General features: G+C 47.0%; 2 protein-coding genes across 13 annotated transcripts in view; one reads left to right on the top strand and one right to left on the bottom strand.

Moving 5' to 3' along the window:
• Positions 1-16186, top strand: part of SLC45A1 (solute carrier family 45 member 1) — a 33914-nt gene extending 17728 nt beyond the window's left edge. For 2 of the 12 annotated variants that reach the window (XM_042051325.1, XM_042051327.1), the window contains 8 exons: positions 987-3249; positions 4188-4280; positions 4723-4947; positions 5962-6701; positions 7838-7991; positions 9052-9228; positions 9902-10107; positions 10179-16186. In XM_042051325.1, coding sequence (XP_041907259.1) covers positions 2748-3249; positions 4188-4280; positions 4723-4947; positions 5962-6701; positions 7838-7991; positions 9052-9228; positions 9902-10107; positions 10179-10460 — 2379 coding nt within the window. In that variant the 5' untranslated portion in view covers positions 987-2747 and the 3' untranslated portion in view covers positions 10461-16186. Of the gene's footprint in view, positions 1-128; positions 576-986; positions 3250-4187; positions 4281-4722; positions 4948-5961; positions 6702-7837; positions 7992-9051; positions 9229-9901; positions 10108-10178 lie in introns of those variants that run through there. The other 10 variants (XM_042051330.1, XR_006020191.1, XM_042051336.1 and 7 more) reach the window with 10 other exon arrangements.
• A 669-nt stretch (positions 16187-16855) lies between these two features.
• MRPS16 (mitochondrial ribosomal protein S16) lies at positions 16856-17765 on the bottom strand. The gene is made up of 3 exons (XM_042051342.1): positions 17556-17765; positions 17218-17478; positions 16856-17135 (listed from the first exon to the last, which is right to left on the bottom strand). The coding sequence occupies exons 1-3, from the start codon at positions 17674-17676 to the stop codon at positions 16990-16992; spliced, it is 528 nt and encodes a 175-aa protein (XP_041907276.1). The 5' UTR covers positions 17677-17765; the 3' UTR covers positions 16856-16989.
• Between the last annotated feature and the right edge of the window lie 907 nt (positions 17766-18672).

Here is an 18672-nt window from a genome sequence, read left to right as displayed (position 1 = left end):
ACCGGGGGTCTCTGCGCGCTGGCGGCGCGGGGCGGACGCGAGGCCGACGCGAGGCCCGGGGCCGTGAGGGGCCGGCGGCCCCGCCCCGGGGCGGTGGCGCGGCGCTCCCGGCACGGCTCCTGCCCGGCCGGCACAAAGGATGGGCAGGCGGCGGCCGGTTCAGCACCGGGGTCAGGGCCGGCCTTCCCCCGCGGCGCCGATGACTGTGGGGTTTTTGGAGCCCTCGGTACCCGACGCAGAAAAAATTGGAACCAGATTCTGCCAGAAAAGTAAAGACTTATTTTCGGCGTAGCGGTGCCCAGGAGGAGCGGTGAGGGCAGGCGACCCTGCGTGCCGAGCACATTGCCTGTGCACACACGTTAGTGCGGATAGCAGCCAGCAGAACCAGCATCGCCTTCAGACTGTGATGTGCAGTTGTTGGTATAATAAACGTCACGTGCCAAAAATTCAAAATAACTGTTGACACCGAGGGCTAACAGCCCCACTAAAGGAGAGGTTTCCTGCCTTGCCGCTGTTGTGATCACCAGGTAGATTTACCCGAGGGTAGATTTGAGATGTCTTCCGGTGAACATCCAGTAAGTTGAGGAAAAATGGGGGATGAAGAATATAGGCTTAGTTCATAGTTCTACACTGATTTTCTGCTGGAGCAGTGACATGCTGTCAATAATAGCCTTTCATTCCAAGTAATTGCAGATCACCACGTGTATTTTTGAGCCATGCATAGGGTTTCTTTGCTTCTGTCACCAAAACGTTGCGACTTATGACTTGGAATGCAATCTCTTTGCAATACACAGTAAAGAGCAGGAAGATAAAGGAGGATCTAGTATTATAGGTGAATATAAGGAGATAACACCCTGTGTACAAATGGCAAAGTGCAATAGTATTGAAGGGGGCTGCTTGCTCCTCTTCATTGTCATGGTTCTGTGAAAGGGTTGTTAGAGCAACTGTCGTGAATCTGATTTGGTTTTCTTTATGTCTTCTTTCAGGTATCTCCTCATTTTTAACAAATTCTCATTGTGAGGAAATTACTTTGTCCTGGAGGCTGATAAAGGTGCTCTGCAAAGTAAGTACTCTGCTTGTGAGAGACATGGGTCTGAAGTTATTTTCAGTAATTTGCAGAAACAGTGTCAAGGGGAACTCTGGTGCAGACATCTTCATGAAGTCTCCATATGCTTTTCTTTCTGCTGGTCCCTGCATGGGACTTTGTGGCTAATGAGCTGTCCCAGCAAGATGCAGCTTGCTGTTGGTGCTGTGTGAGGTGAGGGTTGTCAAGATGTGCAGCTGGGGTTATGAATTGCCTGTTCTTCTCTCTTGCATTATATACATCTTGGTCTGAGGAGAAGCAGTCTCGAGGAAACCCTTGATACAATGTTAGCAATATTTCAATAGATGTCTTATCACTCTCATCCTTCCTTATCCTCCTCAGGCCCCAAATGCACTCAAGTTACTCCAGCTGCAGTCTTCTGTGAGGTGCTTGGCAGACAGTTTTGTATTGTGCAGTGTCTCTGGATCCTTCCATGGAGCTGGGGATTGGTCTGTGTAGGCATCATCCACCATGCTTAACAGTGCTTGAGTCACCGTGATGGTAAACATGGGCTTATGGAGTTCTACTTTTGGTAATAGTTGGAGATGCACAATAAATTGTGGCTTTGTGTAGACTAAGGGCTGCGGGAAGAAAGACCAGTGTGTGAAATGTGCCGGAGAAAGAAGCAGAAAACATGAGATTTAGGGGAGTTCTGTACAGCCAAAGAATAGAAGAGCTGGGAGTTTTTTTCCCAGGGGAACTGTAACCAAAAAAAGTAAGAAACTTATTTTACTCACTAGTGTGCAGTTGTGAGGGTTTTCTGAAGAGGGGTGGGGTGATGCGGAGCCATTCTAGTGCAGCAGCAGCTTTGGTCTGTGGGCAAGGAGGCATAAAGAAAAGGTCAGACTTCACTCATGAGCTGTTTCCATTTCTGGCAAAAAGAGTCAAGAAATCACATGTGGTTCGTTTATGCAGCAGATCTGTTGGCATCTATCTGATGTGCTATTTTGGAAACCATTTGGCTGTTTTACCCACCACACTGTGTATGCTTTGGCTACAGAAGTGATCCTGATGAGATCCAAGGAGCCTATTCAGCACTTGAGTACCATTTAGCAATGAAAGAGGAGTAGCAGTTCTGAGGGTGGCTTGTGGGGTATGTATCATCTTCTCATGATTCAGTTCCTAAGGATCAGACCCAGTCCTTGCAGTGGAGATATCTCCGCTGAATTCAGGAATGGAAATAGGAATAAAACTGAACTTGGTCATTGAGAAAAAGGTTTTGCCTTAAGCCTTGGCCTCAGCACAGGCGGCAGGAGTGATAGGATCAGTAGCAAAAGGATTTTTTACCAAAGTGATTCCATGTTGCAGCAGGGGTCTGGAATCTGCTGCCAAGCCATGGCTTTGCATCACTGTAAATGCAGACTGAGATTGGGATTTATTTTTTCAGCTTGAGTGAGTTTAACTTAAGTGAATTCTACATAAATGTAAACCCTTTGCTGACCCATTGTGAACTTCTGGGAAGCGTGACATATGACTGTTAATTGCTTTAAGTATTTCAGTCTTCATCCCATGTGGTGGTAGGCAATACCTCAGTAACCTAGACAGTATCTCTGGTGTCTCATTTGTGCAAAGATGCAGAGATGTGCCCATGAAACACAAATGCCTTCCATCGAGAGATGGAAAGAAGTTGTAATTAACACAAAGGCCACACTTCATATGTGAAATGTTGAGAAATGACTTGAACTTAGGTAAAAGAAATAAAGCAAAGTTTTTCTTAATCGACCGTTTTGTTCTGAGCTATTTGTCTTCCAGACCCCTACCCATGATGATTCCACCATCTGCACCAAGCCCTGTCAGTGATGCTGCACTCTTGTCAGGTGTGGCTTCTCAGGAAGTCTGGAGATCACCAGTTCCAGGCTATTCTGGACTGGCCACACGGCACATAAGTCACCGGGCCAACAACTTCAAGAGACACCCAAAAAGGAGGAAACACATCCGCCCTTCACCACCACCACCACCAAATACTCCATGTCCTATTGACCTGGTTGACTTTGGGGATCTCCAGCCTCAGAGGTCTTTCTTGGAACTCCTGTTCAATGGGTGCATTCTCTTTGGGCTTGAATTCAGCTATGCCATGGAAACAGCCTATGTTACCCCTGTGCTGCTCCAGATGGGGCTTCCAGACCAACTGTATGGAATGGTGTGGTTCATCAGCCCTATATTAGGTAACTTTTCTTCCCTCTTATTTTTCCCACTACAAAAGGTGGTTTTTTTATTTTTTGTTTGCAGTACCTTAGCTGTTGTTGAGTATATTCTCACGAGGTTAAGAAATACTAACCATAATTTTAGACAAACAAATAGGAGGATAATTCTTGCTGTGCCCCACCTGAAATAAGACCAATGTGCTCCAGAGATCTGTTCTTTTAACAGCTTCTCAACCTCTTAAAACTTGTGTGAGGGTAAGCTTTGGTTTCTCTATTCCTGTATTTAAAAACAAGCATAAGAGGATTGGTATATCCATTTATGTCCCTATTTAAAAAAGCATACAGAGACAGTTTTCAAGGTGTGCGAAAAAAACCAGAGTGGGATTGCTTTCTCCTGTTTAACTTTCTGAAACAAATGAGGTGTTCCAATGATGAAAGACCATTGACCACTGGTGATATGGGCATTGGATTACTTGCCTTAGCACAGAGGCAGGGCTGGGAGTGTATCCATCACTATGGATACCACTTGGAAAATTTTGTTCTGCCTGTTCTTGCACTCACAACATGTGCTTCAGAAGAAGAGATGGGCCCCTCCTAGCAGGCTGGCACAGATTAATACAGGCACTTTCCTACTTGTATATTTGCTTCCTGCTGTTTTCCAAGCTAATCCTGCAGGGGATCTCACATCTAATATGGGATAAATGAAATAGCTTTTGAGGAGCAGAGTGCTTAAGAACGTGTAACTTGTACTCTGACTCTTCACCTGGTGTCAAACTCTCTGTTACTGATGCAGAGTGAAGTGCCCTGCAGTGAGCAGCAGCACATTATGTTATTCAGTCCTTGTGCTGTGTGTGCCCCTGGGTGACCAGTCCTGTCCTGCATTTAATTGCCTTTTAAGGCATGCCTGTTTTAACTCCTCTGTGAGACAGGCTTGTTCATTGGTGATTCCTTTTTTCTAGGGTTTTTGCTACAGCCTTTGCTGGGAGCCTGGAGTGACAGGTGCACATCAAGATTTGGGAGGAGAAGACCTTTCATTCTGGTCTTAGCAGTAGGTGTGTCTTTTAGAAACGATGCGCATAACACTTCAAAACGTTGTGCATCTCTCTTCTGTGACATCCCTTGTGGCACTAAGCTGAACAAAATGCTCCTGAGGTGTTGGGTATTGTGGGTCTGAAGAAGGTGGTGAGTGACATTGAGCTGATGCTTTGGCAGCTGGAGATCCACATATAAAAGCCTCTCAGAGAATGAAAGGATGATGTTTTGAGGGTCAAGAACGTGGATGTTTTTGGCCAAAGCAAACTCTAGACATTTGTTAAGCTCAAATAGTGGAAAAGGATTATGTATATCCTGTAAGCCACACTACTTTCCCAGGCTGCATTGATCTGAACAAGAGCAATAGTGCTTGCTGGTAGAATAATGATTTTGGAACCTGGAGCTCTGCAGGCTTCTTTTGCTTACAAATAGTGACCGATTTTGTTTTGGTTTTGTTCCCAGGAGCATTGCTTGGGCTCTCACTTATGCTGAACGGCAAAGATATAGGGAGTGCCTGGTCTGACACTGAGAATAACCACAAATGGGGGATCATCCTTACAGTCTGTGGGGTTGTCCTCATGGACTTCAGTGCAGATTCAGCAGACAATCCCAGTCATGCCTACATGATGGATGTGTGCAGCCCAGTGGATCAAGACAGGGGCCTCAACATCCACGCTTTGTTAGCAGGTATGTTTTCTTGGTGCTTCCTGGGTGATGTGAGCCTTAAGCAAACAAGCCCTGCTGTGAGAAAGCAGGATGTAAATCACTGGTCTTTTCCTGAATAAGCATAATGACCAAATACTGAGAGGTATCACTAATTAACCATGAAAAAAAAAATCTATGTATTGCAAAAGGTTTTTGTAACTACCACAACTCAAACAAGGTACAGTCCTGGGTTGTTCATCTGAAGATCCGTCACATATTTTGTAAGACCTATGGAAAGAAAATTATCCCTTGAGGGAGGAGGTTTGGCTTCCTGCAGGTGTGGAATATGCATTTTGTATTTGCTCTGTTGGAGGCGAAAGTGCATACTGGGTGCTGTGATCCCTCACTGCTGTCATCTTCAATTGCTGTGTTGTCCTGTCTAGGACAATATTCCACACTCTTGAATGTGTTTGAGAGTAAGAAAGGAGAGTGTTTTAAGACTTCGACCATGTGAATGGAGAGAGAGAGGTGCTCTCAAAACTTCCCTGTTCATCGGTAGTAACACAGTGACAGTTTTGTGCACTGTCAACACAGTGCTGAGTAATGAGCTTGCTACGCTTCTGAAGTGATTGGATCTGTCTTGGATGCAGTTAGATCTGCATTCCTCATATGAGGAAAATGGATTTTCACTTTCAGGAAAACAGTCTTAGCTGAATGATTGCAGAGCCTTGTCACAAGGCTGGTGGACACTTCTGTTTACGGACTGAAATAGATAAAGGTAAGGTATTTTGTTCTTGGCAAAGAAAAATTACAATTTTTAATTACTTGTATCATCACTTTCACAGCACTTGCTCCCTCTTTCTGTACCATGTTGGTACATCCAGACTTTCCTTGTAGCACAGCTGTGTTTATTAGTGCATTTGACATGAAAAGGAGTCAACTGGTAAAACAGAAATGTCAGATTCTACTCGTGATTCATTGGACAAGAGATGCTGTGCTGCTACTGACTTGTGGGACTGGATAGGAAAGATAATCTTAGCTCTGTTTTTCCACCAGGTCTTGGAGGTGGCTTTGGTTATGTTGTTGGAGGAATACACTGGGATAAAACCAGTTTTGGAAAAGCTGTAGGAGGGCAACTTCGTGTCATCTATGTCTTCACCTCAGTTGTACTGACTATTGCTACTGTGCTGACTCTAGTTAGCATTCCAGAGAGACCCTTAAAGTCCTCTAACAGGAAGAAAAAGGTGATGAAAAGTCCAAGTCTTCCTCTCCCTCCTTCTCCACCTTTCTTCTTTGAGGACAGTGTAAATGAAAACTCTGCTTCTCATAACTCAGCTCACTTACAGGCAAGTTTTACAAGTCCTGTTTCCCCCATGAGCCCACTCACGCCAAAATATGGGAGTTTTATCAGCAGAGACAATTCTTTGACGGGAATTAATGAGTTTGCATCATCCTTTGGGACTTCAAATATTGACAGTGTGCTTATAGACTGTTTTACAGGCGGGCATAATAGTTACATGGCACTTCCAGCTAGTTTGTCCAGGCAGCCTGTCAGTGTCAGCTTTCCTCGGGTGCCTGATGGCTGTTTCCATGGAGCAAATGGAATTCTGGAGCAAGGGGAGAGCAGCTTAACATCAGGGCCTGACAGTGATGTGCTGAGAGTGGGTTCACTGGATGCAATAAAGCCACGGTCATCGGGGATCTTGAAAAGACCTCAGACCTTGGCCATTCCAGATGCTGTAACAGGACACTGCCCAGAGAATAACAGAAGAAGAAATGTAACCTTCAGCCAACAGGTAAGAGCAGGAAATCAATGATATGTCTATGTAAACATGAGTGTTATTAATCTGTTCATATAGTTTTAAAAGTGTGGTGCACAAATTATTCATTAAAGACTCTTGTGACAGCTTCCTCATAAAAGTCATTATGGGAACAGCACACCTGCTATGACTCTATCAGTAAAGTAGTGGGTAGAATGTGAATTATGACTGGCAGTCTGTCAGCTGCCTTTGTCAGGGTGGCAGAAATGGGAATGTCCCACTCTTAACTGGGCCAGGTGTGAGAGTTAGGTCAGTATTTTTAGTCCTGCTTCACTACCAAGGGAGCTACCACATGAGAGCAGAAAAGGTCACATTTTTATTGAGCCTGTATCTTCCCTTTCCACAGAAAGACCTGCAAAATAGGGCCAGGGATAGGATTCTCCCATGAGCTTCTCCTTATGGCAGTCATTACATCTGGCTCCATCAGGGAGGTGAGCTTTCCCTTACTGAGGGATAAGACTCTGACTTCACCTCCCACTGTTGGTGATAACTTGGAATGTCTGAGACCTCTGCATGCTGGCCCATTTTTTTATGATCTGGGATGAGGTAAACTGTCCTCTGTTATTTTTTGTTTTGGTTTGGGGATTTTTTTTTTGGGGGGGTGGTGTCTTTTTGTTTTGTTTGTTGTTGCTGTACTTTGACCCAGTTTGTGAGGGCAGACTTTGTTAGGGCCAGGATTGTACATACTGGGCACACTGAGGTTGAGCATCGAGGTTAGCAAGCAATGAGAATGTGTTTCAATTAAACTCATCCTCTTCTTCCTCAGTGTCTCTAAAACTTTAGGATCCACATGTGCCTGAATGTGGGTACAGCTCCTATAAATGCAGTGGAATTTACGCATTCCCGCTGTGCCTGTGCATCTGGATGTGGTTGCCAAGTGCCCTAGTGAAGGGAAGAGAACTGTTTCAAGTGTACTGAAAGCTGCAGTGCAGTGCTGCCATTTGACACTTGTTCTGATCTAATATACTTTTCAGTCTCCAAGTCAACATACTCCAGCAGCAGAGTTTAACTTTCAGATGATCAGATAGGCGTGCAATATTGCATACATCTGCTTAAAGGATGTTTGTGCTTCCCTTACTGTGCTTGTTGACCTGGCAGTTCTTATGGTGCAGGTTGCCAATATCCTGCTGAATGGCGTGAAGTACGAGAGCGAGCTGAATGAATCAGGAGAGACCTCAGAGCAGCCCCTCTCCGTGAAGCTGCTTTGCTCAACCATCTGCCACATGCCCAAGGCTCTCCGTAACCTCTGCATCAACCACTTCCTAGGTACTCCCAAAGCTCTGGCTTGCCTTCACTGGGAAGTACTCTACCCCGGGTGAACCTTTTTCAGTATTTTATCTATTGCTGCAATGGCTGCTAACTAGAGACAATGTGATTTCTTCCATATAGATACCAATGAGGTACCTTCTTAGTTTCTTAGGACACTTAGAAAGGAAAAAAAAAACCCCAAACACCCCAACAAAGCAGTAAGGCCTGTGTTCCTAGAAAGGGAACAACAACAGCCTAAATCAGCACATCTGTTAAGTGGAATGTTCACACCAAGCAGAAAGATGAGATTAGTTGCATTTCCATGCTTACACTCTGAGACTGGCATTTACTTTCCTCCCTCTGACAGCTCATGTACAGGGGTCCCAGAACACGCCAAGAGGAGGTGTGGAATGTGGCATTGCCTGTAACCAGCATAGTGTTACCTTTAGTCTTTAACATTGTGTGACTGGTGTTTAGGAAGGGCTTGCAGTCACTCCAGTTTACACAAAATTGGACAGAAGGGACCAGGTAATTAATACTCATTGGCTGTGAAAGGAATTAAGGGATTGTCTACATCAGTGACCTTGGTGACAATTTGTGAGTAGAGATTTTAACTGTGTCAGAGGCACTCTGGAGGCTGCAGCCATGCCATAAGAAGCACTCCTTCCAGTCCTACGTGGGAAGATAACAGCAACCTGAAATTACCATGGGATGAGCCATTCTGTTATACTGAGTGCTGTGTCCTGTCAGAACCTGAAGACAGCACAGACTGCTGTCATCTATTTTTCTGTCTTGCTAAACCAGTATTTTGTGGCCTTTAGTCAGCCTCTAGGATTCCACTTAGGAATTCAAATGGTAAATCTTGGTCTTTAAAAGCCTGAATGTCTTTAACAAACATTGCAGCATTATGCACAGGGAGCAGCGGTCTCAGATAAATGTGGCTGGGTGTTATGTAACGCTCAGGTTGCACAACCTGTCCTAGGGTGTGATTTGTAATATAGCTGATAACATCCATGTAAACTTATAAGGGGAATCAGATATTCTGAAATCCTAATAGGTAACTTCTCACTTCTTTCAGGGTGGCTCTCATTTGAGGGGATGTTGCTCTTCTATACTGACTTCATGGGAGAAGTAGTGTTCCAAGGGAACCCAAAAGCACCTCACAACTCAGATGAGTATCAGAAGTACAACACTGGGGTCACCATGGGCTGCTGGGGAATGTGCATCTATGCATTCAGTGCTGCTTTCTATTCAGGTACTTGGTACATCCATCTTAACTACTGCTTTGGGAAAAGATATGTTTCTTAAATGTGGTGTTTCTGCAACAGGTAGCCCAGTGTTTATGTTGCACATAGCCTACCACATGGCACAAGTGCTGAAGCCAAGTGTTCTTTTTCACCCGATCACCTCTGCTAGTTAGCTTGGCCTGCACTGACAGCAGGTGAGGTCAGCAATCCAGTGAAAACACATCTCTCCTTGGATGTGTTTCCTTTCACAAGCGGCATTTTCGATGTACATTGAATCCAGAAATACATGCAGTCACCATAGGCACAACTCTGGTGCAGCAGCACCCAGTGCCTGTGTGTCCCAGACAGAGCACTCAGGTGTCATGTGCCACCCCAGCACTTTGTCACGTATGTCATGCCTCTGCCTGCCCACCCCCACCAGTTCCCATTTAACCCTCTGGGACAGGGGCACTGCTCAGCTCTGCCGTGCCCTCTGTGCAGATAGGGCAGCAATGCTGCATCATGGCAGCTGGATTTGGAAGGGGTCCTTGGCACTCACATGCAAGCCACCAATTCCTCAGAGATGTAGTGGTTGCCAGTGAGATGTGGCTGCCTAACCAAAGGTGGACCCCTCAGCCCCACTGACCGCTGGCAGTGGGGAGGGCTGCAGTTCACCCCGAAAGCTGTACCGTTTTCTTGCAGCTGTGCTGGAGAAGCTGGAGGAGCGGTTTAGCACACGGACACTGTACTTTGTGGCATACTTGGCCTTTGGGCTGGGCACGGGCCTGGCCACGCTCTCCAGGAATGTCTACGTGCTGCTGTCCCTGTGCGCTACCTACGGCATTCTGTTCGCCACGCTCTGCACGCTGCCCTACTCCCTGCTCTGCGACTACTACCAGAGCCGAGAGGTGAGCTTCGGGCCGGGGAGGGGACAGGAGCCCCCGGGACACCCCCTTACTCTGTGGCTGTGTCCCCACAGTTCGTAGGCTCGCAGGCGGAGGGCACGCGGCGTGGGATGGGCGTTGACATCTCCTTGCTGAGCTGCCAGTACTTCCTGGCGCAGATCCTCGTGGCCCTGGCCATGGGGCCGCTGACGGCGGCTGTGGGCAGCGCCAGCAGTGCCATGTACTTCTCCAGCCTGGTGTCCTTCCTGGGCTGCCTCTTCTCCTCTCTCTGCGTCACCTACGAGCTGCTGCCCACCGAGGAGCTGCCACCCACCGAGGAGCGGCGTCCGCTCCTGCCCCGTGCGCGGAACGAATAAATGGGAGAAGCTGCCACAGCCTCTGCTGCCTCATTGCGTCACCCTTGGCGTCCCTATCGTGACAAGATGGGCTGTGCGCCCCTGGGCCGGCAGCAGTGGGCTTGGCAAATGGAAAGAAAGGTCTGCGCTGGCTTTGGTGAGCTTTTCCCCGCCTGGTGGGAAGGTGAGGGGTGAGTCAGCGGCGCCTGGCACTGCTCGTCCTTCCCCTGGGGTGGCAGAGGCCCTGGGGCCACAGCAGCAGGAAGTGGTGGGGCCGTTCCTCCAGCTGCCTCGTGGTGCTGTCATCCCGGGGATGACTGGTATTGTCCAGCATGAGGCAGGAGACCTGAAAGTCTGGTGCCTGGGCAGGACAGCCTCACTCTCTCGAGTGGCGGTGAGCTGCTAGGCTGCACACTGCTGCAGAGACTGCCACCGTGGGAGTGGTGACCTGCCAGTTTGGGGGGCAGAAGGTGCCACCTCCTGGCCAGGCAGAGCAGCCTTGGTCGCCTGTGAGGCCTTTGGGAGCTGCTGGTCCAACCTACAGCCTCTGCCCGTGGGAGGCCTGGCTCTGGAGGGTGCTTTTCAAAACTTTGGAAAAGGTGAGAGCAACTGGTCCTGCTTGGGTGGTGTAAGTCCTCTGCCAAGTGCCGTGGGCTTCTGGGTGCTCAGGGCTCCCACCAGCAGAACTGCTACAAGACACCACAGTGGGCTGAAAGCGCTGTGGCCTGGCTCCCACACCCCACTCTGGAGGTCCTGGCTGTGGTCCTTGGTGATGTTTGCCAATACATCCATATTTCGTTCCTCGTTAGATTTTAATTAAGACTACAGGTGTTTGTGATGACTTAGGAGGAGGATTTGTCCAGAATCCAATTTAGCAGTTGTCCATAACACAGCTTTGCAGAGAAAGGTCTTTTCCCATCAACCTCCCTTGGGCAGAAGGTTACTCTGAAGAAGTTTACTCTTAAGAAAAATCATTTGTATGGAAGCCTGCATCACATCATTCTTGTTTATACAATTTTACCATGGGACATTCTGAAGTCTGTATGGGGATCAGTGACTTAAGTGCTTGTCAGTTAGAGCTGCATCTTCCACATCTCAGTTAAAACAGTAAAAGGGCTTTGGGTTTCATTATCTGTGAGATTTATTAATTAATCTGATTTTAGAAGGTGGTGTGTGAGAATTTGTACAAGTTCTAGTTAAGGCCAGGAGTTAATTTTAAGTCATAAATAAAACTATTTCTAAAGTTCCTGTCAGTCTGCCTCTGTATTTGGGTAGGCAGCCAATGTTTACCAAGGCTGAGGGGCATTTTGGTGTTCACATGTGCTGCACATGGCATCCCTGAAGAGATTATATTTGCTCACCTGGTCCCTAGGTCCAGAAGAAGGGTTTTCTCTAGAGAGTCACTCCTTTAAATGGGTTGTACTTCACTGCTCCCCTAAGTTTATTCTGATCTATGATGCCAAGGTGAAATAATATGTGTAATCTTTAGTTGTGGCTTACTGTAATCCAGTGCTGAAAGCATAATACATGACTTGTAAGAACCTCTCATTTTTATCATCTGCTCCCAAGTGTTACTTTTTAAAAAATTTATTTTAGAAGCAAGTTTCATGTTACTCAGTAGTGACTTAAACAGAGGAATACTACTGAAGTTATGAAGTCAAGCACTCAGAGATAGGGGACTGTCAGCTATCAGATTGATGAGTACATTGATTTTCATTTCTTTGTTTGGGCTTACATAGTGTCATATCTGCAAATCTGTGCCACTTCTTCGATTATGGGACAGTTCAGGACAAAGCTGGGACAAAATAGCATGAGAAACTACATTTGGCACTTCTGATTTCTGACAATCTAAAGGCTTGACTTTGGAGAATTTTTCTTTTCTTGTTAGTCTGCTTTGTAATTTTAATTTCTCTTCCTTATCTTCTCAAACTTTTAAAAATTATTTTATTTTTTGTTTGGTCCCTTTAGCTAATGTGGTATTAGTTCTTAAATTTTTTTCTCCTCTTAAGTTTTGTAGCCAGCATTATTGCACTAAATGGATTGTGAGCACTTTACTTTTCCACGTAGCTGGAGTTGCAGATCATTTGGTTGCAAGTGAAAATCTTCAAAAGATTCATAAAATCAATGTATTTGATGATAATGTTTGTCTCCATTTCCATCTGTAAATAATATGAACTACATTTATATAGTTATAAAACTATTGCTATGCCTGTATGCATTGCCCAATAGAGACTATATTACATTTTCTATTTTATGGGATATGGACTTTATTTTGCATATGTATTTATGTAGTGGTACATACATAGTACTTTTAAGTCAACATCAGTCTGTGTTAATTTGGGGTTTTGAGCAATACTAGTGGTGTCTGGAAGAAAAACAGAGCCTGTCACCATCATGCAGAGCTGGAAGCTGCACCAAATCCTTAGAAATAACTTTAAAAAGAGGCATTGCTTAACTTGCTTATTCTCTTCCTTTGACAGACATTTTGTATTTTACAGAAATTACTGTATATGGTCACTGGTGAACTGTGAGCTGCAAGGTGATGTTTACCTTCTGGAATCCAAATGCTTCAAATATTCTGTCTAAATTTGCAAGTTAGTGATTAGAAAAACGATGCATGGGTTTAGGCAGGAAAATGATTTTACGCTGTGCTGTTTTTCAGTGATGCCTAAAGGTTAATTTTGATTAAGTCCGTATCATTAAAGGTTGCTTCATGGCAATTATTTGTGGATGTTTGTAAATGTATTTATTACACACGTACAGAAGCAGAGAAAATGGGGAGAGGGATGGAGAAAAGACCTAACCAGTTTTCACATTTGTAATTAAGCTACCTGTAACCATTTCAGCATGTCTGCAGCTCACTCAGCCTTTGCTGTTTCTCAGAAAAGACAACCTCATGATTTCAGAACTTCTGCTGTTCTTTGATTGCAAAAATAAGTCTTTTCAAGAATCAAACAGAATAAAATTGTGTGTGTATATATATATAGTATGTATCTATGTATATATAAAGAAAAACAATATTAGGAAGTATTTAAAAGAGTTCTCTAGTAAATTTATTTTCTACAAATGAGTAATTAAACATCTTGCACTCGATAGGAGAGACAGTTTATTAAAAAAAGAATTTGCATAAAAGGTAGCTTTCTTAATGTATGTTCTCCCTCCCTCAGACTGAGAGACAGCCTCAGGAGAGAGGAGAAACTTTTAGATGCCATTATCATAACAGCACCCAATGGATTGCATAAATCAAATACACATCTTGAGAACTCTTTGAGTACCAGGGGCTGAAATGCCAAGGGAGATCTCCAGCATCTGTTTATCTAAATAGACATTTTCCAAACCTGTGGTTGTTATTTCATAATGATTCATTTAGCCCAGCTTTTCTGCAGGGAAGGTTTTTGTGGATGCTCACTGGGGAAATGGCTGTAGCAACTTTCCATTGCTGTTCCTGTGCCCCAGGCTGCTGCTCCTGTAGCACAGTCAGTTGGCAAATTTCAGACTGCAACACTCAAGACAGAAGCAAAAGCTGCAGGGCAGCAGCACTGGGACAGGCTGGAGGTCTTTTACTAGAATCCTTACTTGGTATTGCAGTTCTTGCTGTGTCCTAACAGGTTTGAAGGTTCTGGGGAGACAGTGTTCTATGCTGTACAAGAAGCTTTTAATGTTAAAAGCCTTGTCAACACCCTCTCTCATATATACCATGCAGAAATGGTAAATACATGGAATAATGACAATTTTGGGTGATTGCAGCTTGCTGCCTAATGCCCCCAGCCCCAGTGGTGGCCATGTTCTCTTTAGATCTAGAAGGCAAGAGCACAGCCCAATACCCAAAAAGGTATTTGGTTGCTTCATCCTGTGTGGAGTATGGAAGTCCGGGGAGCAGAAGAAAGCAGGCAATGAGTAACATTAATGAGATGAATTCCAATGCAGGATGTGCCCAGAGTAGCAGTCTGCAGGCTGGGGAGCAGACTGCAGTGGGGGTGATGCATTATCAGCTGTGTATGTAAGCTGTATGCAAGCTTGTTTGTTTGTTTGTTTTGTTCTTGCTTTTTCTAGGATCCGGGGATAGCTTTCTCTCAAAAAGGATAACAAATCTTGTTGCAATAGCCAAAGGAACAGCCAGCAGAGGAAATCACAGCATCAGAGCAGAGATGAAGATTTTGGGTTGTGTGAGTACAGTGCTAACCAAGCTTACGAGAGCTACTTGAACATGAGAAATGTAACAGTATTGCTGTCAGTCCTGTGAAGAATTACTGTGCTGGAGGTTTGAGCTTCATCCATAGCTTTCTTCAAGCCTGGCTTTTGCTGTGTGCCAGCCTGATGATACCCTACTCTGCTTCTGCTTTATGCCTGTTCCTTTCAGTTGTTTTTAATTTACTACAGTTATCTATTTTTTAGCCCACACAACTCTTTGGGGAAGAGGGGATGGAATACAACTGAGTAAGAGGAATGCTGCTTCCTACCAGGAAAGGAAAATGTTTGCTCCTTTTACCCAAGCTCTTGCTGTAAATTATTTAGTGAAGTGTTTAGAGCAACAAGCCCTTGAACCTACATTCCTATGCACTCTTTATTATGTAGAGCCCCCTTAACCAACAGGGGCTCTTCATGGCTCCAGAGAAAATAATCTTTGGAAAGGTAGGTTCAGTCCAAGGTGTAAATGGCATTCAGTGCTCAGAGCTACCTGCTGCTGGTTTTCTCTACCACATTCCAGGAGGCCTCAGACACCCCCCTTTTTTCCAGCCCTGCACCTCTCACCATTTGCACGGTACTACAGTTGTTCACTGTAATTTGTTCTCAGCCTTCATCTGCTGTCAGCATCACAGCAGCTGAGAATTATGCTTTGTGTGCCCAGCATGCCTATTTTTTTTTTCTGAAAGCTTGAGCCGTCCTGTCCTGGTGCACAGTACTGTGCATCTGTGCACAAAACCCCACTGCTTCCACAGCAGGCTGGGGTTATAGTGGCCCAGAGGCTGTGCATTGTTGTACAGACTGTTCTTCTGACTCACATGGAACAGTTCATACATCTAGAAAAAGTTACTAATTGGGTCCATAAGAAGAGACAGACGCAGTACTTGCATGGACAACGAGGAGGGAATTGGGTGAGGCACTGCCAGACTCTCCTCTTAGAACTTCCTTCATTTACCTCCTGTTACCACTGTGTCACGCAAAATTAGTGTGTGATGCCAATAGTCCCTCACCCTCCTGCATTGCAGAGCAGCCCCAGAGCACTTACTATGGCAAAGGGCATGAAAACAACTGTTTTATTGCCTTGTGGATGACTGTGGAATGCTTTATTTAGTAACAATGTAAGGCTGAGGGGTTGTGTGGGGTTTGTTTTGGTTTTGTTTGCATTTTTTTTAGTGGGGCCAAAAGCCAGGTCTCCACAGAATTGTCTTAAAAGAAACATTACAGACAGACCTTGTGTTCAAAGGGGAAAGCTCTGGAAAGGAAAAGCTTCGTGGCACCTTTGATTATGGTAAGAAAAACACTGTGGATGCAAACCTTCCCCGTGGAGCAAGGAAAGGAAATCTAGAGTAAGCTAGGGAGGAACTTCCTACAAATCAGTGCACCAGAGTGCACTCACGATTTTGTACAAAACGTGATGCTGGATGTACCAAATACACAGAAAAGGAGGGAGGTGTAATAGAAAAGCACCACCACTTTTCATAGCCTCAGTCACTTCCAAGAATAGCTTTTTACTCACCTAATCTTTCATCCATGAGCAGAAATAAAACCACTCTTTCTCAGTATTGTGAGAGCAAGCCAGACCCTTTTCTTAAAGTGTTTTGTCTACTCATCCTCTGTTGGGCTGCTTACACTACCGCTTTTACTGAGATGCAACACTGGAAACTTGTCTTTGCCTGATGTTTGTAGAATCATCTAGGAATTGCACCAAAGCAAACCCCAAAAAGCATAAGGTGCATCTAAAGTAGGAGAGGGACTTTGGTGGATTTCTTGCCTCTTCAAACAGGGTCAAATATGTGATTAAATAGTAGGACTCAAAGGACAATTTCCCCAATCCCTCTTTACATGAGACCGAAATCTTTCTCTTTTACTTGTAAATGAACAAACAGGCCCAGAAACTCTCTAGAGAAAGTAAACAGAAATACAGCTGCACTTCCATTTGCATTTGTCTGTGCCAGGCCTCCCCTGAACCACTGGACTGCTCTGTTACAGTAAACCACAGCCAGAAGTCAAACCACTTGACAAGTGGAGCAGGCCAATGGAAGCTGGCAGAGGACATGCCATTACTGCAGGCAGAGAAGCTGGAGCCAATGGCACGCCTAGGAAATGCTGCAGGTGCCTCCTGGAATGGTTCTATACCTGCCTTAGAGCAGCAAAACCTCATTTATGCACCAAATTTGGCAACAGTGAACTTCGGTTGAGAAGAGTCTGGAGAAAGCAGCAGATGGACTGTGTAGAGTGTAGAGGTAACACTTTAATGGGGTCAGATGCACTGACGGGCAGAACGCGTCCTCGGGCCCGGGCGGGCCGGCGCAGTCCCAGACCGGTGCGGTCTCGGGCCGCTCGGGAGCCTCCCGGCCGGGGCGTGTCAGGCCGCGGTGCCGGCCGCGGTGCCGGGCTCGGCCGGACCGTCCGCAGGGGCAGCCTCGGGCTGCTGCTCGCGCTGTCGTCGCCGGCGCAGCCTCTCAGCGCCGGTCACCGTCATGGGGTGGAGCGGCAGGAACCCCGCCAGCCCTGCCCGGTGAGACGCGGTGAGACGCGGGAGCGAACCGGGGCCCACCCCTGCCCCCACCCGCGGCGCCCGCCCCACGCCTACCCAGGAGCTTCTCGGCGGGCCGGGACAGCTGCGCGCCGCAGCCCAGCCAGTACCGCAGCCGCTCCAGGTTGAGCCCCGCCACCTTCTCGCCGTGCGCGTTGGGCAGCGGGTCAAGGCAGCCGAGCTGCTCCAGGTACTTCCCGTCGCGGGCGCGCTTGCTGTTGGCCGCCACGATGCGGAAGAACGGCCGGTTGGTGCAGCCCCCGAGGGCGAAGCGGATGACGACGTGGCCGCCGCGACAGCCCCTCAGGAGGCGGCTCCCTGCGGAGAAAGCGCGGGGCGGTCACGGCCGGGCCGGGCCGGGCCGGGCCGGGCCGCTCCGAGCCCGCGGCACTCACCGAGCTGCACCATGGCGGCGGCACGGCCCGCGCGCGGCGCGCAGCGATGACGTAAAGGGGCCGGAAGCGCTTGGCGTGGGCTCGCGCGGTGGCTGCCGGGAGTTGGAGTCTGAGGGGCCATGGCGTCATTGGGGCATCCCAGTATCACTGGGAGAGCGGTGCTGCTGGGGCCGGAGATGAGCGCGGAGCCACGGGCAGTCACTGGGGCTCCCCAAAAAGGGAGGGTACAGCCCCAAAGGGCCTGGAAATTCATAGGGAGGGAGGGAGGGAGGGAGGGAGGGGGAGAGGGTGTGCGTGTGTGTAAAACACTGAAACTGCAAAGTTTGTTATTTTTATATATATATTGACAAATAATTTTACTTTATATAAAAATTAATTTTAAAATACCTCCCCGTATCTGCTATATTTGTATGTATATTTTTTAATATATATCCTATATATCTAATATATATATTAGATATATATACCCTATATATATATAGGATTTTAGAATGTAAGATATCCTGAATATAGACTTACATGGCTTTCAAATACAAATATAGCTTGAGATGAGGCTTGAAAACGTAAGCAGAGGTGACCCGCACGAAGGGAGCAGCGCTCTCCCCGTGTTCCCGTGTTTCTGTCTCACTGGCACGACCCAAATTCCGGCACTCGGGGATTTTGACTCGCTGCCGCCGCCCGCTGGCGAGCACGGGTATTGCAGCCCCCCGCCGCTCAGCGGCGCATGCGCACTGGGCTGGCGGCTCCCTGGTGGCACCTGCTGGCGGAGCGCGGTACCGCAGCTGCGGGATGCGCGCATGCGCACGGAGCGCAGGGACGCGCTGGTGGCACCTGGTGGTTAAAGGCGGTACTACAGCTGGGAAACGGGGCTGGGGTCGGGGTTGGGGGTCGGGGTTTGGGCTAGGGGTTGGGGTTCGGGATTAGGGATTAGGTATGGGGTTGGGGTTGGGGATTAGGGATTAGGTAGGGGGTTAGGGTTTGGGGGTTGGGGTTCGGGATTAGGGATCAGGTATGGGGTTAGGGTTTGGGGGTTGGGGTTCGGGATTAGGGATTAGGTAGAGCGTTAGGGTTTGGGGGTTGGGGTTCGGGATTAGGGATTAGGTATGGGGTTAGGGTT

The sequence above is a fragment of the Corvus kubaryi genome, unplaced genomic scaffold, assembly GCF_017639235.1.
Source record: "Corvus kubaryi isolate FWS band 111438036 unplaced genomic scaffold, C.kubaryi_AGA036_p1.0 75, whole genome shotgun sequence".
Classification (NCBI taxonomy): domain Eukaryota; kingdom Metazoa; phylum Chordata; class Aves; order Passeriformes; family Corvidae; genus Corvus; species Corvus kubaryi.
Note: the sequence above shows the minus strand (reverse complement) of the source record. Positions and strands in the feature narration are given on the sequence as shown.

What these genes read in the sequence shown, in the direction of transcription:
- MRPS16 (XM_042051342.1), bottom strand. Translation starts at nt 17,676, where the DNA reads ATGGCCCCTCAGACTCCAACTCCCGGCAGCCACCGCGCGAGCCCACGC. An exon ending in CGCCGCCATGGTGCAGCTCG is followed by an intron (nt 17,479 to 17,555) that starts GTGAGTGCCGCG and finishes CTTTCTCCGCAG; the next exon opens with GGAGCCGCCTCCTGAGGGGC. An exon ending in GCCCGCCGAGAAGCTCCTGG is followed by an intron (nt 17,136 to 17,217) that starts GTAGGCGTGGGG and finishes CTCACCGGGCAG; the next exon opens with GGCTGGCGGGGTTCCTGCCG.